This window comes from Pygoscelis adeliae, unplaced genomic scaffold (genome assembly GCF_000699105.1).
Source record: "Pygoscelis adeliae isolate BGI_AS28 unplaced genomic scaffold, ASM69910v1 Scaffold57, whole genome shotgun sequence".
NCBI classification, from domain to species: domain Eukaryota; kingdom Metazoa; phylum Chordata; class Aves; order Sphenisciformes; family Spheniscidae; genus Pygoscelis; species Pygoscelis adeliae.
The window spans coordinates 6326148-6352052 of NW_008825615.1; the positions used below are offsets into that span (position 1 = coordinate 6326148).

General features: G+C 37.1%; 1 protein-coding gene across 1 annotated transcript in view; it reads left to right on the forward strand.

Annotated features, from left to right (window-relative positions):
* The window catches only part of COL12A1 (collagen, type XII, alpha 1), a 100007-nt gene that overhangs the window by 42036 nt on the left and 32066 nt on the right, over window positions 1-25905 (forward strand). The window contains 25 exon segments of the mRNA XM_009333147.1: window positions 397-526; window positions 1570-1715; window positions 1994-2123; window positions 2927-3066; window positions 3833-3962; window positions 5370-5509; window positions 5792-5924; window positions 6025-6051; window positions 6362-6504; window positions 9583-9712; window positions 10604-10743; window positions 11840-11969; window positions 12684-12826; window positions 13874-14003; window positions 14942-15084; window positions 16623-16752; window positions 16947-17066; window positions 18005-18151; window positions 18972-19088; window positions 19546-19692; window positions 20168-20242; window positions 20788-20927; window positions 23008-23131; window positions 23321-23464; window positions 25704-25868. Of these exon segments, the coding sequence (XP_009331422.1) occupies window positions 397-526; window positions 1570-1715; window positions 1994-2123; window positions 2927-3066; window positions 3833-3962; window positions 5370-5509; window positions 5792-5924; window positions 6025-6051; window positions 6362-6504; window positions 9583-9712; window positions 10604-10743; window positions 11840-11969; window positions 12684-12826; window positions 13874-14003; window positions 14942-15084; window positions 16623-16752; window positions 16947-17066; window positions 18005-18151; window positions 18972-19088; window positions 19546-19692; window positions 20168-20242; window positions 20788-20927; window positions 23008-23131; window positions 23321-23464; window positions 25704-25868 (3244 nt within the window).

Here is a 25905-nt window from a genome sequence, read left to right on the forward strand (position 1 = left end):
TCTGCAAGGCATTGCTAATGCCATGTGCTGTCACCATCTACATTATCCTGGGTGTTTAAAACTTTTTTCCAAAGTGGTAACATATCCCTGGCACTTTCTTTATGTTGCTGAGTAATACAAAAGTGTAAACTATGTGAGAAAGCAGGATGCACAGTGAAGGCTGCTTGATACATCTAGCTCTACTGAAAACAAGTGTCTGTCTGAGGTTTAAAAAAAAATTGCAAAAATAATGGTATACTGTCAGACAAAATACATAGACGATTAAGACCATACTTATTTCTAATTCCATACCATTGATTTCTGAAGAGTTTCACAAGGAATGATTTTTTTTTCTTAGAGATAAGATTACAAATACATTTGTTGTACAGTGGTTAACATTGCTTCTCTTTTATGTAGTTTTATGTAAGCAGGATGGAAACAACGACAGTTCTGAAAGATCTGAAACCTGAAACAGAATATGTTGTTAACGTGTTTTCTGTGGTAGAAGATGAAAGCAGTGAACCTCTAATTGGCAGGGAAACAACTTGTAAGTTAGAAATGGAACTTGAATAACATGTTAACAGTCAGTTTGGCATCTGGGGAACTGTCCAGTAGAACGTTTAGCACTATGGGCTTTTTTCTTAGAGGAAACAAAATTTTTAATTTGAATGACCAAATTGTCTTGTGTTACACGGGTTGTTCAGATCTTGGCTGGAAAACTTTAGCAAAGTGAAACTGCAGTGTGGTAAAAAATGTTTGTCCCAGCTCCTTTCCAGGCTCATAAAGCATGGCTGTACAAGACTAGAGCAACAGACATGAATTACAAGACAGAGTTTATAAATTCCTGAAATCTGATCATAGACAAATGTGTACTCCTTCATTTTTACACTAGATAATTAATTCCTGCTACTAGCAGCCAGAATACTACAGAAATTCATTCTAATTTTATAAGATTAACAAAAAGCCAGTTCAACACAATTAGGTCACTTCTATGAGACATAGTTTAGCCATGTTTCTACTATTAGGTGCCTACATGATTGATTTTAGATATATTTATGTTGAATGCGACATAGGGTAACTTTTCTGCCTCTTTAAGAATATTGAATATTAGGTGTTCATTTCACTTCTTTGATTGTTTTGTGTTAGGCTTGTCATAAACCCTTAAAGTTTGTACATGATTTTTATGAAGTCAGTGGTAATTTTTGATGTTTATTTAATAATTTGAGAAATATAGAAAACAAGAAGAAAGTAAAAAAAATCCTTTTGCAAGTATAGATCCCAAACCAGTCATGGTGTTTCGTATTAGAGCATTCATGTGCGTTAATGTTGCTTTTTAGAATATTCAAGTGTTCCAGTGCAGATCTGTATGATAGTTTTAGCTGTGTGTATAGCAAATCTGTAGCACATTCAAAATGTGATGACCATTACCTCATTCTTAAACTAAGCACCACTTAAAATACCACTACTTGCAGATCACCCTTCTACTACCCATAATGTACCCTAATACCCATGTGCAATATTCTCAGTGGTACTAACTGAAAGGTGAAGAAGGTGAAGGAAATAAATTAATATATATTTTTTATTTGACAGTGCCAATCTCTTCAGTTAGAAACTTGAATGTTTATGACATTGGATCAACTTCCATGCGAGTGAGATGGGAACCTCTCAATGGAGCTACTGGTTATTTGTTAACATATGATCCTGTGAATGCCACAGTCCCAACCACAGAGAAAGAGGTAAGAGAATTTGTCCTCACGTCCTGTACTCTACCAAAAATAAATTAAGAAAAACTGATAGATTTTGTTGATCTATCGTAATAGTCAAAAGAGACTGGCATGTCCTTCTTGAAGTGCAGTGAACTTACTGGGATATTGCATACAATGACATCAGTCAGGAAGCTGTAAATGTACTGTGAATCTCACAAACAAAATTCCTTTGAAGTTAAATCATTGCTTGCTTTTCTGCCATTGCTTTCTTCAGTTTTTAAACATGGTGTGTTATTTTTCATATGCAGATGCGTGTTGGACCATCAGTGAATGAGGTGCAGCTGGTAGATCTCATTCCCAATACTGAGTACACTTTAACCGCTTACGTGTTGTTTGGTGATATCACCAGTGACCCACTCACCACCCAGGAAGTGACATGTATGGACATCTTGATTTTTGCTTTGTTATTGCTTCAGCAAGATTTAATTTTAATCTTATTTCATGCAACAGTTTTTATATATTGTTTTGTTTAGAAGACCATCATTTCCATGGTTTATGCATTTTCTAACACTCATACATTTCCAAAAGATGTTAAAGGCAATTTCAATGAGAAGGGACCAATGATTAAAAGAGGAACAAAAGAGTTTTTTCCTTGAATAATAAAGGAAGTTGGCTTGACAATCTTGAGGTTATAGTGTTTTTAAAAAGTCTCAATTTTGCTTGCATTAACTTAGAAACCTTGTTCCTGAATTCAGACATTCCCTTAAGTATAGAAAATGCTAAGGGAACATGCCATATCAAGAAAAAAATTGATCTAAACATGGCTTCCTTTTTTATATCTTTCCTTAAACATCTTTCCTTAAACATTTCCTGCTGGCACAGGCATGTTTCTGGGCTAGATGCACGCAGTATGGTTATTCGTATGTTCTTAAAAAATGTTAAACCCTTAACTGTACATGAAAAGTGGCTGTTGTCACCAAGTATTATGCTCTTAAGCACTGACACTTCTAAAAGTATTGTGCTTATAATTTACAAAGGTGAAGCTACCGGAGTTTATAGCTATTTTGCTCATTGCTGGGACAATAAGCTCCTAAGCTGTCTCATCTAACAGCCAGAGCAATGAACTTCCCAGAAAGTTATGCCTCCATGAAATGCATAGAAAGAATTTAATTCCTTCTGTGAGAGACGTAAAGCTCTGCCATGAATAGCATTTTCAGTTACTACTGTCATTATTTTTACAGTACCTTTGCCTGGACCCAGAGGCTTAACAATTCAAGATGTTACTCACAGCAGCATGAATGTCCTTTGGGATCCTGCCCCAGGGAAAGTTCGAAAATACATCCTAAGATACAAAATAGCTGACGAAGCTGATGTAAAGGAGGTAAGTGACAAGAATGTTTTTGAAAGTACTAGAAGACAGTTTTATTTTGAGGAGCTAGGTTACTAAAATAATAGTAAAAGTAGTATTTATAAGCCACCATTGAGAATAAAGAACATCAGTTTATGGTGATTGCAGTCAGGAAAGGGTACTGATTTCTTGGAAACTGAATAAGCACGAGATAGATTTCTTTGTGTACTCGCCTCTTCTTACTCCTCCAGAGAGGGAAAATCCTCAAACTGACCGGAGAACTTTCCTGTGCTTTGATAAATACTCATTTCTACTCTCTGCCTAAGTGTTATCCAGCTAAGCTCTAAGAACAGTTTGCAATTAGGAGGGCAGGATTTTGGAATAAAGGTATGGTAGCCCCTTTGCCCACTGTCAGAACACGTGTGAGCATTGTTAGAGATGTCTTTGAGTTATGTGCAAGCTTTCCATAATTGCACCGCTACACATGAATCAGCTCTTGGAGGATTAAATGTGTTTTTGTAAGGGAATAAGAATTTTCTGGAGATGCAGTCTGCATCCTTGTTTCCAAAAGAATGAAGCAGTGAAAGATCCACAAGTAGTACTAGTATCTGAGACAATATGCTTTGCAAGGGAGTTAGTAGATAGCACTCAAGATTCAGGTGTAAATTTAGGGGTAAATGGCAAAATTTAATGTGGAATACTTTTCTGTTTTTCAGTACAAGGATTTCTGCCATTTAATCAAATGCAGAGTCAGAAATAGAGCAATTTACAATTCTTAAGTCACTATTTTTATTCTTAGGTGGAAATCGACAGACTCAAAACCAGCACTACTCTCTCTGACCTTTCCTCCCAAACACTGTATAACGTAAAAGTTGTGGCTGTATACGATGAAGGGGAATCCCTACCGATAAATGCAGAAGCTGTCACTCGTAAGTTTTCCTAATAAGCCTTCCTGTGGTTATTTTTGCCTTATGTTCCGTTTAAGTTGCATGTGTTGCAATGTATTACTGAGTTTAGCTGGAACTGTAATTTAATCTATCTGAGAAATATTTTGCTTGCATTTGTAACATTATTTGCAATATAATAATCCCTGGGAATCTTAGGTGAGTTCAGTGTCTTACTGCAAGTTTGCAGAGAGGCGACAGACCAGCAACTGAAGCAAAATTATTTGTGTTTACAGGCTGAAGGAGGAGTGTAGGGGTAGAATTAGTGAGAAAATATGAGGGCAGAGGAAAGGTTTAGCAAGTCTATGCAGGAATCTGGGAAAGTGAGTATGAAACTGGGACGTATGCTAGAGGATGAGAGAGACATGATGTTACTTCTGATCCAAGAGAGTTTTTGTACCATGGAATGCTAAACCAGCCCGTACTTTTAAAGAATCATAAAGGCAGCATTTGAGTAATCTCAACACATAGAGGCAAGGAAACAGTGTTGCACAAACGGTAAGAGCCGATCTCCATACGAGAGAAGTGACAGATTGAAGGGAGAAAGCTGGTATCAAGGAAGCCCTCATCCTGATCTAGGCTTATGATTTAAGAAGACAGCTAACCAGAAGAGCTAGAATAGGAAGGAACAATGTTACCTTATCACTGCCCCTCACTCTGACATGAAAAAAAGAGAAAAAACACACACGTGCTCGCTCTCTTTTTTTTCTTCTGAATTTTTCATTTTGTAGCCTGGTGTATTTAAAAATGTTTGTGAGATTTTTTTGCTTGCTTTTGTGCTAGCCTTTCTTCTATAGCTGTGGTTTTATGTGAATGTGTGTGTAAGGAAAAAGAGGAAAGCTCTGCCAAAGAAATTATTTTTAGTTTAATTCTCTGGGTTTACCTATTTACTAATTTCTTCCCAGTGGCTATAATATTTTGCCTCATTAACCTACAGTTAACCTCTGTGAATTCTTTCTAAATAAGTGGTGTAATTCAGTCATGACTTATTTGGCTTATACAAAGAATTTTAAGATCTGGGAGAAACTCATGCAGGAGCTTGACCTCTGTGTGTGGGAGTTCATAATCACTCCTTCTAACTCCAAAATGTAAGAGCTAGGACTTCAGTTGCTGTGAGTAGACATATGAGTTGTGACCTCTGCTGAGGTCAGTAGAGCTATGTCTGTTTTATCTGGTGATGACCTGGTGATGTGACCTTATGAAGGCTGATTTCCTCAGTGTAGGAGGGCTGGGTTATGCTACAGCATTTTATTGTAGTCATTAGAAGCATGGTAACTGAAAGATGAATCTTATATATAATCTTCTAAATTCTTTGTCTGAGTAACTCCTTAGTTTAACTGTATTTATTTTGTAGTTACATTTTGAGGAATACTTTTCCTTTTCTCATAATAGAGCCTGTGCCAGCACCAGTCAATCTCAGAATCACAGATGTAACCACAAATAGTTTCAGAGGAACTTGGGATCATGGAGCTCCAGATGTCTCTCTATATAGAATAACCTGGGGACCCTATGGAAGATCAGAAAAACAGGAGGTAAGAATAGATAGTCACCATAAGATTTTGTGGGCAGTCTCTCAGAGGGTATGTTTTTAAAATCAGAAATGTAATTAATGAATGGCCTATAACTTGCAAGCCCTCCTGTTGTGCTCAGTGGTAATTAAGTGAGAAGGTGTAGAACACATAGTCACAGCCATTTGTACTGATGTTGTACTGTGTAAAAAGTTACTCAGTTATATCCCACTCTGCTTGTTTGTTTGGTTTGGGTTGGTTGTTTTGTTTTTATTTATTTATCTTTTTTTTTAATTTCTCCACAAGACTATCTTAAATGGGGATGAGAATAGTTTGGTCTTTGAAAATTTGAATCCAGATACATTATATGATGTCTCAGTTACTGCCATCTATCCTGATGAATCAGAAAGTGATGACCTCATTGGCAGTGAACGAACACGTAAGTAAATAAAAGGTTTCTGCGTGTTGTTATTCATAGTTATTAAATCAGAAGGCATACACATACAAGAATTCTGAAAACTCTTTCTACTTTTTTCTAGTACCCTTGGTACCTATCACCACACAAGGTAAGAATCTGAATTTCCAGGTATGGTATTATTAAAGACCACTCATAGCTATCTTTTTCTAAACTGTGAGGAATGTTGACATTAAAAAGCTGAGATCATTTAATAAATATTATTGTGTATTTGGAAGAATACTAAACACTAGATTACCACATGTTTATTATTTTACAAACATTACAGTTTATGTTGTCTTGTACTTAATACATTCTGCTCTTGGTCAGGCATTCATGAAGCCTAAAAGTATGAATGAAGTGTTTGTTCCTGCTTTTTGCTTGACTTACATATTTATTCTTTACTTTATTACGTTTCTCAGCCCCAAAGAGTGGCCCACGAAACCTTCAGGTGTACAATGCGACTTCACACAGTTTGACTGTGAAGTGGGATCCTGCCAGTGGTCGAGTGCAGAGATACAGGATCATTTACCAGCCTATCAGTGGGGATGGCCCTGAACAGTTGGTAATTAATTTTGAAGTGCTATAGTTATTCAACCTTAAATGATAGTTCTGCAAAGTAATCCATTAGAATAATTTATTTTCAAAGCACAACAGTGTATATATTAATCACATTTTAGGTGAAGATTTCTATTTATAGTGAATAAGTATATATTCCCACCTTTTTCTTTCTCCCCTTTCAAATCCAAGATAGAATGCTTTTTATGGAGCAAAAATAACTTTGGATAGCCTGTTTTCTTGAAAATCACATAATCTATAGATAAACTAGAATAAAGTTAAAATGTGTTGAGGAACAAGTCAATCAACACATGAGACTACAAGTCACAGATATATAGTTATCACAACAATCAAGAATGTGAACTACCATGACTACTTCCATAGTCCAGAGTTTTCCATTGTTTTCATAGTGTGGTTCATGTGCTATCAAAGGGACTTTGCCGTGGAACATGCTGTGAACAGTTGACACTGTCACTTACCACGCTAGGGACAGAATAACCACCCAGAAGTGGCAGTTGCAAAAATGAATCCATGCAAAACATATGCTAGGGAAGTGTTTAAGGTATTTTAGTGTCTTTTAATATGATTGAGTAGCTGTAATGATAGGGAGAGCCAGTACCATATGGTCAGCCAGCTTTCCCTGCGTTGTCAGCAAGAGCTGTGTTGACTATTGGTGGCCTACGCAACACAGCCTGGGAATGGTAATTCAGTTAGCCTGTTTATCAGAAATGTGTGCTACTTAAAAATGCCCTATTCTGCAGTGGGAGGCTGTTGTGGTTAATGCCAAATGACTCAGAGGAACAGTCTCAGATGAAAACCACACTCATTTAGCTTGTTCCTGTAATTGGAGATCACACATGTTCAGAAGAGTATCTAGGAATGTTTACTTTAGAATCAGTTGGATTTTTACGCACCCGTTTTTACTCTCTTCTAAACAACATGCATTTGAGTTGAGGTAATTGAACTGTTGTATGAATCGAGTAGTTGAATGCAAGTTTAGTGAGAAATCACTAAAAGAGCAAGGAACAGCAGTAAGGTTAATTAATATCTGTAATTAATTGCTGGTACTGAAATAAAAAAAGAATTATGGGCATTCTGTTGAAATTTGTGCAAAGAATAGAGTTAATAGACTTAATTATTCACAACTGGATAGAGTCCAGCAGTGGCAGTCAGAGAAGACACCTCTTTTTGAGGAGAGCACACAGAACACTCATGCTCTGTTAATGGCATTTTAATGTCTGTCTGCAAATAATTCTCAGTCATATGATAGTAATTCCTTGTCTGCTTTTTTTGTTACTGTGATATTTGATTAAACTGCAGATGCTGGGTAGACAATAGCAGTGTCCCCACTGAAATATTTAAAATAGAATTTATAGAAGTTTTTTATTGCTCTGTCTGACATTTAACGGCCTCAGCACCAAGAACGAGCACAGGTTATTTGAAGGCAATGCTGCAAAAACGGCACACTAAACTCCAGAGACCATCACGATCATTTAGGGTCAGGTTTTGAAAGGCAAATAGATACTAAAATATGGAGGCAGCCATGATGGGATGCTAAAAGCATTTATGCTTTGAACTGAGCTTTGTACACGTGAGTACAAATAAAAAATGTCCTTGTAAATTAAAATAATCTACTTCTATGAAATGTGAAGATGTATAAATGCTTGCTTATTATCAGTTCTTCATCATCAGAAGCTTTTAAGTGTTATGACAAACATATTAGCTGAATAGGCTTTGAAAATGTACAGAGAGTCTTAAAAGTTCTCGTGGTTTAACCCCAGCTGGCAACTAAGCAGCACACAGCCGCTCGCTCACTCCCCCCTGGTGGGACTGGGGAGAGAATTGAAAGGATAAAAGTGAGAAAACTCGTAGGTTGAGATAAAGACAGTTTAATAAGTAAAGCAAAAGCCACGCAAGTAAGCGAAGCAAAACAAGGAATTAATTCACTACTGCCCATCAGCAGGCAGGTGTTCAGCCATCTCCAGGAAAGCAGGGCTCCATCAGGCGTAATGGTTACTTGGGAAGACAAACGTCACTCTGAACGTCCTCCCCTTCCTTCTTCTTCCCCCAGCTTTATATGCTGAGCATGACGTCCCATGGTGGGGAATGTCCCTTTGGTCAGTTGGGGTCAGCTGTCCCAGCCGTGTCCCCTCCCAACTTCTTGTGCACCCCCAGCCTACTCGCTGGTGGGGTGGTGTGAGAAGCAGAAAAGGCCTTGACTCTGTGTAAGCACTGCTCAGTGGTAACGAAAACATCCCTGTGTTATCAACACTGTTTTCAGCACAAATCCAAAACACAACCCCATGCTAGCTACTGTGAAGAAAATTAACTCTCCCCAGCCAAAACCAGCACAAAAGTACAAAGGATGCCCTTGAGCAAGTCTAATTTCACACAATTAAAAACCAAAAAGCTCATGACTCACAAATGCTGAAGATCTAAGTATTATTCTCAGTGCACTGTAAATCTTTTCCTTGGTGGAGATTATTATCACAGGATTATATGCAAAAGAAAAATTGAAATGAAAGATACATAATGATTTTAGACTCTTTAATAAAGCTGTTTTAGAAGCTGAAGTATCATGCTGTAAAATTTTTGAAATCAAGGAGACAATGTTGATATTGTATCAAATCTACGTTAGAGATCTAGAGAGTGTTGTAATTTATTCCATGCTTGCATTCTACCTGAGAGTGGAGCATAAAGAGCCCAATTCAAAGTCTGTCAAAATGAATAAAAGACTCTCATTGATTTCAATATGATATAGTCAGAGGCAATGTGGAAAAACAGCTCTGTGCTGGCACAGAACGGGCAGTTGATACGTAATTGTGGTTATATGCAAGTTCAGAGGTGTGAAAGAATAATGGTTTTGTGTCACTGGAGTCTGTCTAAACTTGCTAAGATGAATATGTACTAAATATTATTATTGTTCAATGCCTACTGTCAGTGCCAGTCACAAGAGCATTGCAGCATATGATACATCATAGCGTTTTCCACTCTGCATCAAATGCTTACATTCTTCACTGTAACAGTAAGCATAAAAGGGGCAGCATAAAAGGGATTTTAATCTTTTTCTTCTGTTTTACTGTAGACTATGGTTGGAGGACGGCAGAACAGTGTGGTGATACAGAAGCTGCAGCCTGACACACCATATGCTATTACTGTGTCATCAATGTATGCAGATGGTGAAGGCGGAAGAATGACAGGACGAGGCAGAACCAGTAAGTAACTTCTTGACATCTTCTTACTAGGTGAGAAACTATATTGATGTATTGCTTTTCAAATGATCTGAGAAAAATTTCTTGTGGTGAGATTCATCCCATCTGTATTTGTAATTTGTTCTTTGATGGATTTCAAGTATCTAAAGAAGGCCTGTCAGTCTACTGGCTGTAGAGAAACCCTGGACCACTACCTTAGACTGGATGCCCAGTTTTTAAGGATGAGAGAAACCCTAATGCTACTATGGAACTTCTTCCTCATTTTAATCTGTTTAATTGTCTTATACCACAATCTAGTAAACACCTTAAAGCATCTGAAGGCATGTCACTCTCATAAGTGTGCTGTTAAGTATAAGTTTACTATTTTCCTGTCAGGACTTTCAATTCAGAGGCTGACCTTTACAGTGTGCACTTTCAGACTCTACCATTTTATGTTGATAACATTGTTTTGATCCTGCTATAGAAAGCACTGAGTGATTTGCTACCAGAGACACTTCAGGCATAAAAACCAATTCACTATTTTTAATTAATTACTTATTTAACTATAAATTTATTAATAAATTTATTAATACAATTGTACTTGGTTTACTTTTGAGCCTGCAATGGAAAGTCAGACATAGCAAAGTGTTTGGTGAGGATTGAGGAAAACAATCCTAATGTACTCATCGTATAATTGTAAAATAGTGTCCAGAAAAAAATTTTTCTTACTATGTTTAGCATTCCTTATGCTGTTGGATGGGGCTGATGTGTTCTGATTAATGAAGACAAATAACATTTAACATGAACTATTAAACCTATTGTTTTTTAAATTTCCTGATTACATAGGCATGATCTGACAGCACAGGTGAGACACATCTGGCTCCACATTTCTGACAGCTCATTGATCTGTTTCAGAACCTCTCACTACTGTGAAGAACTTGCTAGTTTATGACCCAACCACCAGTACTCTGAACATTCGATGGGATCATGCAGAAGGAAGTCCTCGCCAGTATAAAGTGTTTTATGGACCTACAGCTGGAGGTGCAGAAGAAATGGTAAATACTTTATGTGGATCTCACTAACTGTCTCAGATAAATTGCAGCTCATGGTGCTATTGAGAGAAATACTGTTGAGTGAAGTGGGTCTTGTTTGCCTATGCACTGGCTTTTTTTCCATTCATAGCTACCCTGGAGAAAATGCAGAGCACCTCCATGAAAGACAGTTACTCCTGTGTGTATTACAGATGTTTGATTTTATATAGTAGACCTTCAATGATTAGTTCTTAGCACAGGGATTTAATACCACACAAAATTTTTTGTTTGTTTATTCTTAGGGCAGTGTTGTGTGAATGTAAAGCTGACTTCAGGGTATACAAAATGCTATAAAGTCAGCAGACCACATTTCTACCCATTTTTACTGCTAAGAAGTCATGTGACTGTAGGCAGTCAGCCAGGATGATATTTGTGAAAGCAGAAAAATCCACATAGGTGTCTTATTCTAATCTCCTAAAATTACTTAATTGCTAAAGAGCTAAAACAATCTTGAAAATGGGAACCCTTGTTGCTTACTGGGAAAATATTATTCTTTCCCACTTGTGTTTCTTTTTCCACATTCGTGCAATTTGATGTGCCTGTGAAATGAGGAGTACATGAATTTCCACTGTTTCAATAGCATCTAGAGATCTACTGATGATAAATATTCTTAAATGCTGTGGAGTTTTACTTTCTGACATGAGCTGCTCATTACTTCTTGTCATTAGCATGTTGTAGTGTTATGTAATACTTATTTTTCTGATTTAGAAAGTGACATTTTAATGCCTCTGAGCTGCTAAATAGTAATTAAAGAGATCACTGCAGATTCTGCTACGGTTACTAGTAGAACAGGATCTGGACCCAAAAGTGAAGATAGCTGTAAAGAATTGTACAGGAGAGCATAGGACTTAACAACCATTTTTGTTAACTCCAAGAGAGAACCTTCTTGAAAGGCAATTCCAGAAAATACCATGAACCCTGTTACTTCAAGCTTCACTTTTTGTAAAGTTTTTATCACATCCAGTCTAGAAATGAGATGTGGTGGAGGAGTAAGGTAGATGATACAAAAAGCTTAAATATTTGCATATTTATGCCCCTACCTTTCTTTTTAAATTTGTAGACCACAGTACCAGGAAACACAAACTATGTCATCCTGAGGACTCTTGAACCCAACACACCTTACACTGTAACTGTGGTTCCAGTTTTCCCAGAGGGGGATGGTGGACGTGTCTCTGACACCGGAAGAACTTGTAAGTAAAATAGTCCTTTTCAAGAAAATGTTAGGATTTTTCGTGTGAGTGGCTCAGATCATTAGAAAGTGATTTTACATCAAGTGTGGAAGTTTATTTTCCCCAAAGCTAAAACATAAGTGTAAGAAACTCTGTTTACCTGCTTGGTTATGCTTGCAGCTCTGTAACTTATTCCGTTTTCTTTGCTTGTTCGGGTGGAGGCTTTCAGTCCACTTATCTCAGGCAAGCTCAGCTCCTATGTTGTGCAGCGAATTTACTATTTACTTCCACACAATAGTAAAATTTTAATTGTAGTGCCAGTAGCAATATTAGTGAATGAATGGCAAATATTGGTGTTAATCCATGCTAATGTCCATACCATGCACTTAAAATTTTCCAGGGAGTTTGAGCTCCTAATGTCCGCGTGAGCTAAAATATGTAGTTTGTGGCTACTTTTCATACCTCAGTATGGTAATCAACAATAGGGTAACAAAGAGTTATGGTCATACCTTCAATTTGCACCATAAACATATGTACTTTGCTCCCTGGCAAGGATGTTTGTAAAGACTAATCACTGAGTTTCTTAGATTTGTAGATTTTGGGGTAACAAAAGTAATGTGTTTATCTTGGGCTGATGTGCTTTTCAGCTTCCTTTAAGCACTGTTGTAAATTCAAGTAGAACTAGAACTTATGTAAGCAACTTTGTAAAACTTAATTTAATTATCCTTGATCTAGTGGAGAGAGGAACACCAAGAAACATTCAAGTTTACAATCCGACACCAAACAGCATGAATGTCCGATGGGAACCTGCTCCAGGTCCAGTACAGCAATATAGAATTAATTACTCTCCACTGTCTGGCCCAAGGCCATCAGAATCTGTAAGTAATTTAGTTTTTATACTATTCCTTAAAAGTGTGTGGAAGATATTGCTTCCTTCAATGAGTGTAGAACAATAATAATAAACTCAGGCCAACTACCTGCCCAGGAGTGTCCCTGCCGAACACACTGTGTCTACAGGAATTTAGTCCGTTGTAAATAAATGCTTAATTTGGTGAAATAAAAGAAATAAGAAATAAGAATTTCCCATTTAAAACTGAGTATTGAGGATTGAGTATCCTTTATCATATTGCAGGTAAAGATGAGTTAAAATAAAATCTTTTTTTTTTTAAAAAAGAGAGAAGGAAACAACAAATATGTATTAGGAAATGTTTAATTACGACACCAGTTGCCAAGTTTTTGTGATTTTACCACTAAACCATCTGTTTACCCCATATCATTATTGTTTAAGTAGGTCTTGGTGAGCAGTGAAGTCTGCTTCAATTCTCTTCAAGTTTTTGGGTAAAAATTTGCCCTCCAGTTGTGAAGTAAGAGTTCTTGGATTTGTGTAGAAATAAGTGCAGTTTTAGAGCTAAGCCTGTGAATGTACTCACACAAAATGTACGCCCATGTTGTACACGTACAGATGAATATGTTTTTATATAAGGAAGTGTAAGAAGTTTTAATGAATCGTTTGCATCTGTAAAGTGAAACTACATATTACTTCACACGTGAGTGGGAACCTGTCTATTAGTACCTGTTAGAAAATGTCCTTTATATGTCAACAAACCATGACAGAATTTACTTTTTTGGTTTCTGTTCCTGAATGTTTCTTCTTTTTTTCTGAACTATTTTTATGTAAAGTGTAGAAAATAACAATTCCATTTGCAGAATGAGAGCTCCTTATGTATTTGTCATTTTTTTTGCACCTGCGCTTGAATTTTTATCAATATTATTTGGTTATATTAAACTTGTATTATTTTTCTTGGAAAATGTGCAGCATGGTCATGTTCCCAGTTTTTCTATATTTCATTCAAATAGTTCATTCTAACAAGACATGGTATAAACTGAAGCTTTTTTTATATAGGTGCCTTTTGTTTCTGTCTTAGATTGTGGTACCAGCCAACACACGTGATGTGATGCTGGAGCGCTTGACTCCTGACACTGCTTACTCAATAAATGTTATAGCTCTGTATGCAGATGGAGAAGGAAATCCAAGCCAAGCACAGGGAAGAACATGTAAGAGGCAGTCAGTACTTGCTTTGTAAAATATACGTCGAAATTGGTGTGTGAAGAATTTATAAAATCGATTACAATCACAAATAGTGTAAGCTATTCAGTGCAACTCTGAGATCAATGCATCTGAGTTACGGCTGAAGCAATTATGGGCCCCCATGGAAGGGAGCTTTTGCTATGTTGTCTGTCAGTTGTGGTACATGCGTAATCACCAAAGTAATTTCCATTTGTGAAATAGGCCTAATTTCAATGTTTAAAAGTTTAAAAGCTGTTCTTTAAAATGTGATTACAGATAAATAGCAATTTGTCTTTTGGAAAAAAAATAGCCCATTAAGATGGGTGGAATTTGCAGTCAACAGAAAAAAATGTGCTTCATGTTCTGTGTCTTACACGATAATTCTATATGTCAACCTCCCCACGTGTTTGTTTTTTGCTGGAGATGCCTAAACACCAAAACCTCCTTGTTACAACTTAGCTTGTGGGATCTTGGTTGGCTTACGCTTGGCTTCTTTAAAATTCGTTCTAGAAATAATGTGTAAAGAAACTGTCTATGGCAACAATAGGTCACCTCTGTTTTGCTGCTTCTGTGCTTTCTCCGTTAAATCCCCATATTCATCTAAAACTTGCAGATGTGACAGGCTATAGTTATACTTGTCTGCAAGAGTCTGAGAAGCAGAATGTATATAGATGCTCACTTTGCACATCCCTCTGATGTTCTCTCCCTTCCATACTGCTTCAGTTCCTCCGGCTAAGGCCCTATTTCTATTTAAGACCTTCAGGCACTGCTGTATTATCATTGACTAAATCTACCTGTATATGTTTATTCAGGGTTTCAGGGAGGGCCCTTAGCTTTGGCTTCAGGGCAGCATTTGAATCAGTGAGAGCAACACTGAACTGAAAGAATCATGCTTCATACAACCTTCTGTATTTTCTTTCTTTAGTACCTCGCAGTGGTCCAAGGAATGTGAGAGTGTTCGATGAGACCACGAACAGCCTTTCTGTACAATGGGACCATGCTGATGGGCCAGTCCAGCAGTACAGAATCATTTATTCACCCACTGTGGGAGACCCTATTGATGAATATGTAAGCTCTGTAATTCCTTAGTAAGCACTGAGATGTTCTCAGTTGATTCTTTAGGCTACAGAAAAACAGACACCTGTTTTACATGTTGTACACTTTGCATGCTCTATGGGTTCTTTGGTCATTGTCAATGCTGAGAAGCCATGATTTGTATGAAACAGTTCTTTTTTTTCACAAAGTTGCAGAACATATACAGTTTAATGAACCAACTTGTGTGTAAAATAATGTTAAATGAGAGTCACACATTAATCAGAAGATTCTGAGCAGAACCTGCTTTCTGACATTTAGTTCAAACATTGTGCTACAGTGAATAGCCATCTATTACTTCATACTCTATTCATTATGAAGTCAGTGTGCTAAGACAGAATAAGAACATAAGTCTGCATTTTATAAATTGAAGAGAGTTGGCAGAGTTTAATAAGAAAGCAATGGTAACTTTGATTCAGAATCTAACTTGCTTTTGTAAAGTTCAGTATGAATTGTAGGTATTTGTGTTTAATTTCCTGCAGCTTAATGATAGCACAAGTTAATCTGATGCTTATAAAATTCTCTGAGTGTTTATAGCAAAGCCAAACTCAGATCCTATGTAGAGGTCAATGGCAGAATTCCTGCTTACTGCCACCAGTCAAAATGTAACATGTTTAGAGCGCTATTTAAATGCTATTACTGCTTATATATTATTGTATAGGGTATGCTGAAAATTCAGGGGTTGAAAATTCCCTGCTGGACCTCTTAATCAGGACACACATTTTTCAACACATGTATCTTCTTTGCAGAAAATATTGGACATTTCATAAAAATAGCAAGTCTCAAACAACTGAAAATTTTTATCAAGTAATAATGGAAAATGTTGACTGGGACATGCTTTTGAGATACATACCTCAAGTTACTTGATGTAGTTTCAGTGCTTTATGGCCATTTTAAGGAGCAGTGTCACTTTTTGGATTATACCTACCTTTTCATTAGAAGGGAGCAATAGTACATGGCTGCACCAGGAAGTTGAAGAGATTGAGGGATGCATAAACAGGCACGTTTTTACATATCAAAATATTTAGAGCTTCCTTCTCAGACTAACTGTTGTTTCTGCTAAGAAAATCATATCCTAAGATGAGGATAATAAAAAGGTAGAAATGAAACTGATGAGTAGCGTGAATGACTTTGACTTCCGTCCCCATTGTAGGAGCTTTTTCCTCTCTTGTTCTGTCTCCAAACACATCATCATGACTTTTTCCTTTCTATGAGGGAACAGTACTGAAATCTTGGTGAGGAACAGCAGCAACTCAGTCTGATGTGAGGGTAGGGACTGAAGAGTCGATTTGATTTATCTTTTTGTGCTGACCACAGTGTTGTATGATTTAAAATAACAAATACTAATAATTGTTTATAGGCTATAACCCTTAAGATATCCCAAATGACTTTATCTACAGTGGACATAAAACAAGTGCGCCAAGTATCAAAACAAATTTTTAGTCGTAGTAACTGTCTTATCGATCAGTTACAGGACTGTGAGTTTGTTTACCTCTGTTTCTTTTGTGTTCTAGACAACAGTTCCTGGGATAAGAAATAATGTGATACTACAACCGCTGCAATCAGATACGCCATATAAAATTACTATTGTGGCTGTGTACGAAGATGGAGATGGTGGACAACTGACTGGAAATGGCAGAACTGGTAATTAATTTTAATATTGTATACTTTTTTTTAAATTTAAGGCACATATTCCTTGAGCACTCCAATATTGTTTGGAGTTTCATTATGTTAATTACATCTTTGATGTGATTATTACCTGACAAAGTTACAATGTAAGTTTCTAGAGGTTGAAAACCAGTCACTAGTCTAATTAGAGTGTTTTTTGTGATTTTTAGTTGGCCTGCTTCCTCCTCAAAATATGTATATAACTGATGAATGGTATACACGATTCAGAGTTTCCTGGGATCCTTCACCATCCCCTGTTCTTGGCTATAAAATTGTATACAAACCTGTGGGTAAGAAAACCTGTTCATACTGAGTGTACCACTTTCAGAATAGTGAGTGGCTAATGGGACATCAAAATAGAAATCATAGGTATCGTGAAATATTTGTGTTAAAGGATTTATTTATTTCCTTTGTTTACTGATTTTGATGGAAGCTTAAGTCTTATTATCAGTATTTTATAAGAAGAACAAACTATCAAATACAGTGTTTCATATATTCAATTACAGAGACTGAATTGTATAGTTAATATTTAGTACAGTGAATAGATAAAGTCCTGGACCAGACTTGTTTTTCCTCTTTAATACCTCTTTGTCCTTCTGAGGATATGAACTGCTGTATGTGTGATGAGTATTGGACAGGTATTTAGGTACTACTGTCCTTCAGAACCGTTTGCTTCTGTGACAGTGAAAAAATAGACATACCTTTTTATAAGTTAAACTAACACACTAAACATTGCACAATAGAATCATAGAATCATAGAATAGTTTGGGTTGGAAGGGACCTCTAAAGGTCTTCTAGTCCAACCCCCCTGCAATCAGCAGGGACATCTTCAACTAGATCAGGTTGCTCAGAGCACCGTCCAACCTGACCTTGAATGCTTCCAGGGATGGGGCAGCCACCACCTCTCTGGGCAACCTGTGCCAGGGCTTCACCACCCTCAGTGTAAAAAATGTCTTCCTTAGATCTAATCTAAATCTACCCCCTTGTCCTGTCACAACAGGCCCTGCTAAAAAGTCTGCCGCCATCTTTACAATAGCTTGTAAAGCTATGTGTATGTTGTTTGCAACAGTCTAATATGTTAAAATTTAAGAAATTAGTATGTTTTGTTTTCGAAAAAGTGAGATTAACAATTGATGACATGTAAAAGACAGCAGATAGTTTTGTAGCTCACCTAATCATTAATCTTTCTTTCTCTCTGTACTTTCTTAATGCTTCCTTTCAATTCAAGGTTCAAATGAGCCCATGGAGGTTTTTGTGGGAGAAGTGACTTCCTACACCTTGCATAATCTATCTCCCAGTACTACTTATGATGTGAATGTTTATGCCCAGTATGATTCTGGAATGAGCATACCTTTGACAGATCAAGGCACTACATGTAAGTCAAAATAATTTTGTTGTAGTCGTGCTAGATACATATGCTGATCTGGGATAATATTGATTAAGAGACGATTTTTTAAGGCTGGTTGTTAGAAAGTCTGAATATCCTCTCATGGAGAACACTGATCATCTGTCCATGACGTAGATCTTAAAACACTAAGCTTGGGAACAGTAACGGGAATACAGTTTTAAGTAATGATTTGATGATATAAAATTTTCGGGTCTGCTTCTTGAAATTTTATTCAGCGATAGTTGGAGTCAATCTTTAACTGTCTGCAGGGTACTACAGAATCTAACCATGCTAAGCAGGTCTAGGCTTTTTGCTACTCTGCCTTTATCTCACAGGAATGTCCAGTGATTGAAACTTCAGCTTTTCAGAAGGAGATAATTTTGTTGATGGCCTCAGCTAAGAAATTTCTAAAAATTTCTTCGGTTAAGATAAATCAAACATCCTGAGTTTTGTTGACTCAGTACATTCTTTCCATACTGCTATATATGAGTCAGGTTCCGATTATTGGAAGTTTCTTATTTTATAAAGAACTCAACTTACTTCATGTGAAAACTCATAAAACAGGCTGTTACACAATACAGGAAGGGTATCAGACTTTGGGCCTTTGTAAATAACTAGGCTGGCATCTCTAGGGTGTAACAGAAAATGAAGAGATTTGACTAGAACTGCTCTTTCCTTCTGTGAGTATTTTAAAAAAATCAAGTTCTGGACCAGCAGATATAATAGAATTTTCATTTTGATGTGCTTCATTTAACATCCATTACATACTGTTTTCCGGAGAGCAATTTATCTCTTTTTCTGTTCACAGTATACTTGAATGTCACTGACCTAACAAGTTACAAAGTGGGTTGGGATACTTTCTGTATCCGATGGTCAGCTCATCGGTCAGCAACTTCCTACAGACTGAAGCTAAACCCAGCTGATGGCAAGTGCATTTTATTTTTTGCATTTTCTGGAAACATAATTGTTTTATATCAATGACAGCACCACTTATTTGGGATGGTGGCCAGCCCCCACCAGCAGTCATGATGCATCTGGTTGAACTTTAAAGCTCTGAACATAACCTGTTTTTCTACAGTGGTGAAGAAGCTGCAAAGAGGGAGTGCTGCTTATTGTCAAGTTAACATTCTTTAGCGGGAATCTGCTAGTTACCTGAATTTCACATGGGCACTGGAATGTAGTTGCTCTCCAGTATGCTCCAGGGTGCATAATCACCACGTAATCTTGGTCTAGAAAAGCTTTTATGGGACAAGAATAAAACTGCTGTCCCATCTGTTCCAACCTCCTCACAAGAGGTCTCTAATTTCTACACTTATTTGCACACATATTAAAAGGGAAATAGTGGGTTCTAACTTTCTTTCCATTGGGCTTTTTTTTGACAGGTTCCAGAGGACAGGAAATCACAGTACGTGGATCAGAAACAAGCCATTGTTTTACTGGTCTCTCACCAGACACAGAATACAATGCTACTGTCTTTGTTCAAACCCCTAACCTTGAGGGACCTCCAGTCTCTATGAGGGAACGTACAGGTAGGAAATAGATACGTGAACCTTAAGTTTTGGCTATAGAACTTGTTTTGTTTCAGCTGTAGAATTTGTCTTGCTCCTAAATGGCTTTCAAGATATTTTTTAAGTGATCTTTTTTCCTTTTTCTCTCACTGTAATGTCAACTGGATTTTATGAGGCAAAGAAAAATTCTTATGCTCTTCTTCAAACCAAGTGTTTCCTAGCACTTAGATGAAAAATTGGGATGTATTATCAGAGTGCAGTGTTACTCATGTAAAAGCATTCCTGTTATAATGAAATCATGTACCTTTGTTTTAACAGCAGCTATAATCTCATTACTCTTGTAACACAAGAAATTTTTCCTTGCCAATTATACGTTGTTTAGGTTAGTGAGAAAAGATTTGAATCTTTCTGTGTAGTAATATAATACATAATCTAGAATTTTTCCTTCAATGAAATAATTTATGTAGAGTAAAAAAAAAATATTATTTTATTTCAGTTCTCAAACCTACAGAGGCACCAACTCTGCCACCTACACCTCCTCCACCTCCCACAATCCCTCCAGCTTGGGATGGTATGTTTATTTGTAGATTTATGCAGTATTTTTACATAGTTGTTGCACTGCTTCAGCTTTAATTCTATTTTTCATAAGTTTAAATAGGTTTAAAACTAGCACAGCATTTTAGGGAAATTAAGTTTGAGACCAGTTTCCTAATGCCATCCTTTTGCTGTTGAGCTTTACCGGACTCCAAAATTTCCTGGTTTAGGAGAGCAAGGTGCATACGTTTGGGGAAAAACTTATAATATTATAGAGCTCTGCAGCAAGTCTGTAAGCCTTGCCCTCAGCAGAAAATTTTGTTTTATGGTAGCTACTCAGAAAAGAAATGTCATTTAAAACATTTGCATTTGATTCTTGAGCGCTTCCTAATTTCTTGCACTTTGAAAATTTTTAATAAATGGTATTGTGTTGAGCATAAGCCATCTGCCAGCCTGACTGCATGGTAATAGAAGTTTGCTGAATATTTGTCATTCTTGAATTGTCAGATTTTGAAGTAATGCTCTTTATTTAACAGTGCTATGAATGATGTATTTTAAGTGTTCCTTTTCTTGGTCTTTCAGTATGCAGAGGTGCCAAAGCAGACATAGTTTTCTTGACTGATGCTTCCTGGAGTATTGGTGATGATAACTTCAACAAAGTAGTGAAATTTGTTTTTAATACAGTAGGAGCATTTGACTTGATTAATCCTGCTGGAATCCAGGTAGGTTTGTTATTTCTGTTAGGTACATTTTGGAGGGAAACTGAAGATGAAGCTGAATTACTAAAGTTACATCTGATTTTTCCTTTCTTTCAGAATGCTGTCGTTTTTTTGTATTAGGTTGTTGTACAATGCAAGTGTACATGTGAACACGTATAATTATTTATGAAATATATTGGGCATCATGTAAATACAAAGGGAATCGAGTCTATCCTGAGAGGTTACTATTCTGAAAGACAAAAGTTGTAGTGTGTGGGAATCCTCCAGGCAGAGAAACTGGGGTGATGTATGGTCAATGTATGGTTAATTTTATACGTTTGTTTCTTTGTATAGGGCCTCAACAACTGGCACGCTGCCTAGTTGTTATATGCTAGGTTTTGTCTATGTCATATCAGAAACCTGTTTCGGGGACAGTCTGACTGTCGAGTGAGGGTTACGTTTTAATTTCTCAGTGCAAGAAAGGAGTCTTGTGCATGTAAAGAGTCCAGCTGGCTTCCCGTTAGCCTTGTCTGGTTGAGCTGCCTAGAATCCCACTGCAGTAAGTAAGTAGGCAGAATCCCTTTGGGAGAGGACTTCCAGAGGTCTCTTCATCCCATCCTAAAGATACATAACATGGGTCCACTCCACAGTGGGCATAGTGAATGATGAAAAGGTGAAAAGTTAGTCCTCTTAAAGAATTAATACATCTTTAGAAACTGAACAGTAATAGCTAATGAGGAATAGACTTTCAGGATTTCTGGGCTGATCAAGGTTATGTCAGAGATGTTTCCTGTTAGGCTTACTGTTAGCCTTGCACCATTACTGGTTTCCTTCTGCTTGTGGGAAGCTGGATGAGATCACTGCGTAGGTTCCCATAACCATTTCTCTTTCACTAGATGAAGTGAATAACATGAGACATGAGAGAGTTTCAAACAAGGTATTTCTGGCACATTGCGATGACCTGCAGGTGCAATGCGTCTTCCTTGGTTAGAAGGCTGAAGGTGGTTTTTTTTTGTGGAAGAGTGATTTTCCCCAGTAACTATAAAAACTATTTACATTGCTCATGAACTGCCTTTCATCTTCTAGGCATATTTTTAGGTCTTTGATTCCCTGTCTTTAACTCTTTAGACATATTTTTAAGGAAAAGATACCTTTCATACTTTGCTTTGTCTCAGACATTCTTTATCCTTCCTAGCTCTAATCTATACTGGGTAGTTTTCCTTTCCATTTGTTTGTTTGTTTGTTAATATTTTCCCGTGAATTACTATGAGTCCCTGGTGTAGAGATAGAAAAGGCCTGATATAAGTGACAGACATGTAACTGCTAATGTTTAGTAAAATATTTAAGTCCCATACCTCTTGAGATAGTTGCAACAATCTCAGGTTTTGAATTGGATATTAATAATTTAAAAAGGGGAAATTACTTCAAGAAATGTGAATATATACATACAGAGAGATGTATATTCAGCATCAAATTAGTATACTATAATATTGCAATTTTACAGAATACATAAAAGGAACAAAATTAAATATACACATATACAATATTTAAATTTAAACATGATTTCAGTGATTCTATTCCAGTATTTAAGGCAAAAGAGTAAACAATTTTGTATATAACCAACTTTACTGACATTCTATTGCCAAGATGTTTTTGTATTTCCTAAAAAACCTGGAAGAGGTTTTTTAGATACTGTACATCTGCTCAGAAGCAGAGAATAGGCACCATATATACTGCATCATAGTAATAGCAGTAATTAAATCACACGTATTTAAGGTCACATCTCATTTCATACACGAAAGAGAAAGAAAGGTGTTGTGTGTACATTGCTGTGACAATATCTGTGTTTGTAAATATGGATGTATGTGCATAATCATACATACATGAAAAAGATTTTTCAATTATTTAATGCTTACTGCTTTGAGTAAGCATTAGTAATGCTTACTAATGTACTAATATACCACAATACACATTTCAATGGTCTGAACGTGGAGGTATGAGGCTGAACACTGTGATATCACTGTCCAACCTACGGTTGGACTCGATGATCTTGGAGGTCTCTTCCAACCTTAATGATTCTATGATTCTATATATTCCATTTCAGGTTTCATTTGTGCAGTACAGTGATGAGGCAAAATCTGAATTTAAACTGAATACGTTTGATGACAAGGCCCAGGCCCTGGGAGCTCTTCAAAATATTCAGTACAGAGGAGGAAACACAAGGACAGGTAATTCTGAGCAGTAATTATATTTCTTTAAGATAACTGCCTCATTATCCTAATATTACATGGCTGAAGAATTAGGTATTTATGTTCTTCTGTTTTAGTTGTGTGGTTGCTGCCCGTTCAAAGTAAAGTAAGGGATTTCTTCTTTTGTTTATAATATGGCTGACTCCTTGTTCATTGTGCACTTTGCAGGCAAAGCCCTAACATTTATCAAAGAAAAGGTTTTGACTTGGGAGAGTGGCATGAGGCGAGGTGTTCCCAAGGTACTTGTTGTTGTCACAGATGGTCGGTCTCAGGATGAGGTGAGGAAAGCAGCAACGGTCATACAGCACTCTGGTAAGTGATTCACAGTACCTACCTGTTTCATATCCTTATGTGTTAAGCAATGCAAATATAAGTGGTGCTTCAATTATCTGGGAATCCTTTACTCATCATTTATGGACTCAGAAATGTATTCTGAGTGTTTGGGAAAAACGCAAAACTATTTAAAGAATTTAGACTCTCTGGGACAGACTTACTTTTTCTTTCTCTAGCCTTCTCTCTGGGGTGGCTTCCAAAGGCTTCCAAGTAATTCCTCATGCATATCGTTTCATAGATGTGACTTTTGGTTACTTCTTTCTCTCCTTGCTGTGTGGACCTCAGGGATCATTGTGAAGTGTACTCCATTCTAGTGCTTTTGACGTAATGGGCCTGGCTTTCTGAGCTTTATGTTTCACCTGGTATAAACCAGTGGATCTCCAGTTAAAGTAACTGCTCTTGCTGGAGCTCGGTCTGAACTGCCTCCTTCATTGCCTTTTGAGTTGAGAAGTGTTGCACCTCCTCTTCAGATTTGCTCAATGTGGCTTATGTGAGTCCAATAATCTATTCTTGTTCCTGCACCCAGCAGCTTTGCATTTCAGTGCATGAACCATCTGGAGTCCTGTTCCCTGAGTAAGGAGAAGTTGTATTTCCTTACGGAAATCACTGGCACATAAACCTCAAGCGGTCATCTTTTCTGCCCCCGTGATCTGAAGGAATCAGCTCTGTCTAGATGGTTTCTAAAGATGTTTGGCTAACTTATTCGTAAAAATCTCTACAGTTTCCTTGGATAATCTGCTTCAGTGCTTAACTACCCTAATAGTTGGAAAGCTTTGCCTCACATTTCACCTAAGTGTTTCTTCAGGATAATGAAACTATTGTCTTCTTTTCATTTCCCTAGTTAACCAGGAAAGCAGTTTATCACTGTCCACTGTAACGGGCCTTCATATTTGAAGCCTATTGTAATTTCCTCTTTCTGTCCTCTTTTTTCTAGACTAAACAAATCCACTTCCTTCAACCTCCTGTTGATCATGTTTTCCAAACCTCTTATCATTTTTGCTCTCCTCTCTACTTGCTTTGGTTTCTTTGCATCTTAAATATCGTGCTCAAAGCTGGACAGAGTATTTCAGCCAGAGCTTCACCAGAATTGGCTACAGAGGAATAATTATCTCCCATTTCTTTTTGAAAAATTAAAAGTGTAAATAAAGACAGCTTTATCATTTGCAATAAATGTGAATTCTGCTTTCAGCCTCCAACCAGCATTTCCAATGGCTGTGCAGTTTCCTGTCAATGAAATTTTGTGGGAGATTTTTTTTCTATAGAGTGCTGAATTGTGCAGTGACTTTTTTTTCTTCCTTATTTTCTGGTGTGGCAGAGACTTGTCAAATTACCACATGGAGGCTTAGGTGGGAGAAGAGAAAGGAAGAAATGAGTCAGAGACAGAATTCTGTAAAGGCTAGAAGATAGCAGGAAACAAAAATTTGACATAGAAGGCAAGGAGACACTAATTTAAGGATTTGAAGAGGAAAATCACCCTGACAAAGAGGAAGATTATGCCTTTACACCTAGTGATATGATTAAATTCTAGGGTCTGGGTTCTTCTCATTTGACTTAAGCCATCTAACAACTAAATGTCTGGTCTAAGTTCATCATGTAGGGTCTTTTTATGGCTAGTGAAGAGAGCAACAGATAGGCGTCTACAGACCATGGCTTCTTCTATCTTGAAGTTAACATCTTAGGGAGATGAGATGAGTTGCATTCTGAATCTGCCCATGTCTGTCTGTTGATTATAGAGGAAGACTAGACAACTAGCTTAGACTGGTTGCTAACTTGTAAAGTAGAAATTGGTGAGATGAATACCACCCTAAAAAAGTGAAAAGGAAACTGAGAAGCATGAAATGCAGGAGATGGCAACAGATAACTGGATAACTAATAGTGTGCACAGAGTTTTTGGACACAGAACAGATTTAAGATACTGTAGAGTTGAGAGGATTGTACATTTTGTATGAAAGAGTGAGGGGAATATGTAGCCAAGGCTGTTTTAGATTGGATAATGCCCAACAAAAATCAATGAAGGAAGGAGGAGAAAGTTTTGAAAGAAAGATGCAAAAATCAGTTTAATCTCTCCTGAGCTTTGATAGGGTGAAAGGATGTCCACAATGTGTGCTCATAATGAGGGCCAGATAAAAGACTAGGTAGAGTCTGAGAAATCAATGATAGAGATCATCTGTGAAATGTATGTTTACTACATTTCAAGTAACTAGTGTTATTTTTACAGGCTTCAGTGTCTTCGTGGTTGGTGTGGCTGATGTAGATTACAATGAGCTGGCCAAGATTGCCAGCAAGCCCAGTGAGCGTCATGTATTTATTGTTGATGACTTTGATGCCTTTGAAAAGATTCAAGATAACCTCGTCACCTTTGTGTGTGAGACAGCTACCTCAAGTGAGTAGAAGACATTGTTTTCCCGTTTTCCAAATTA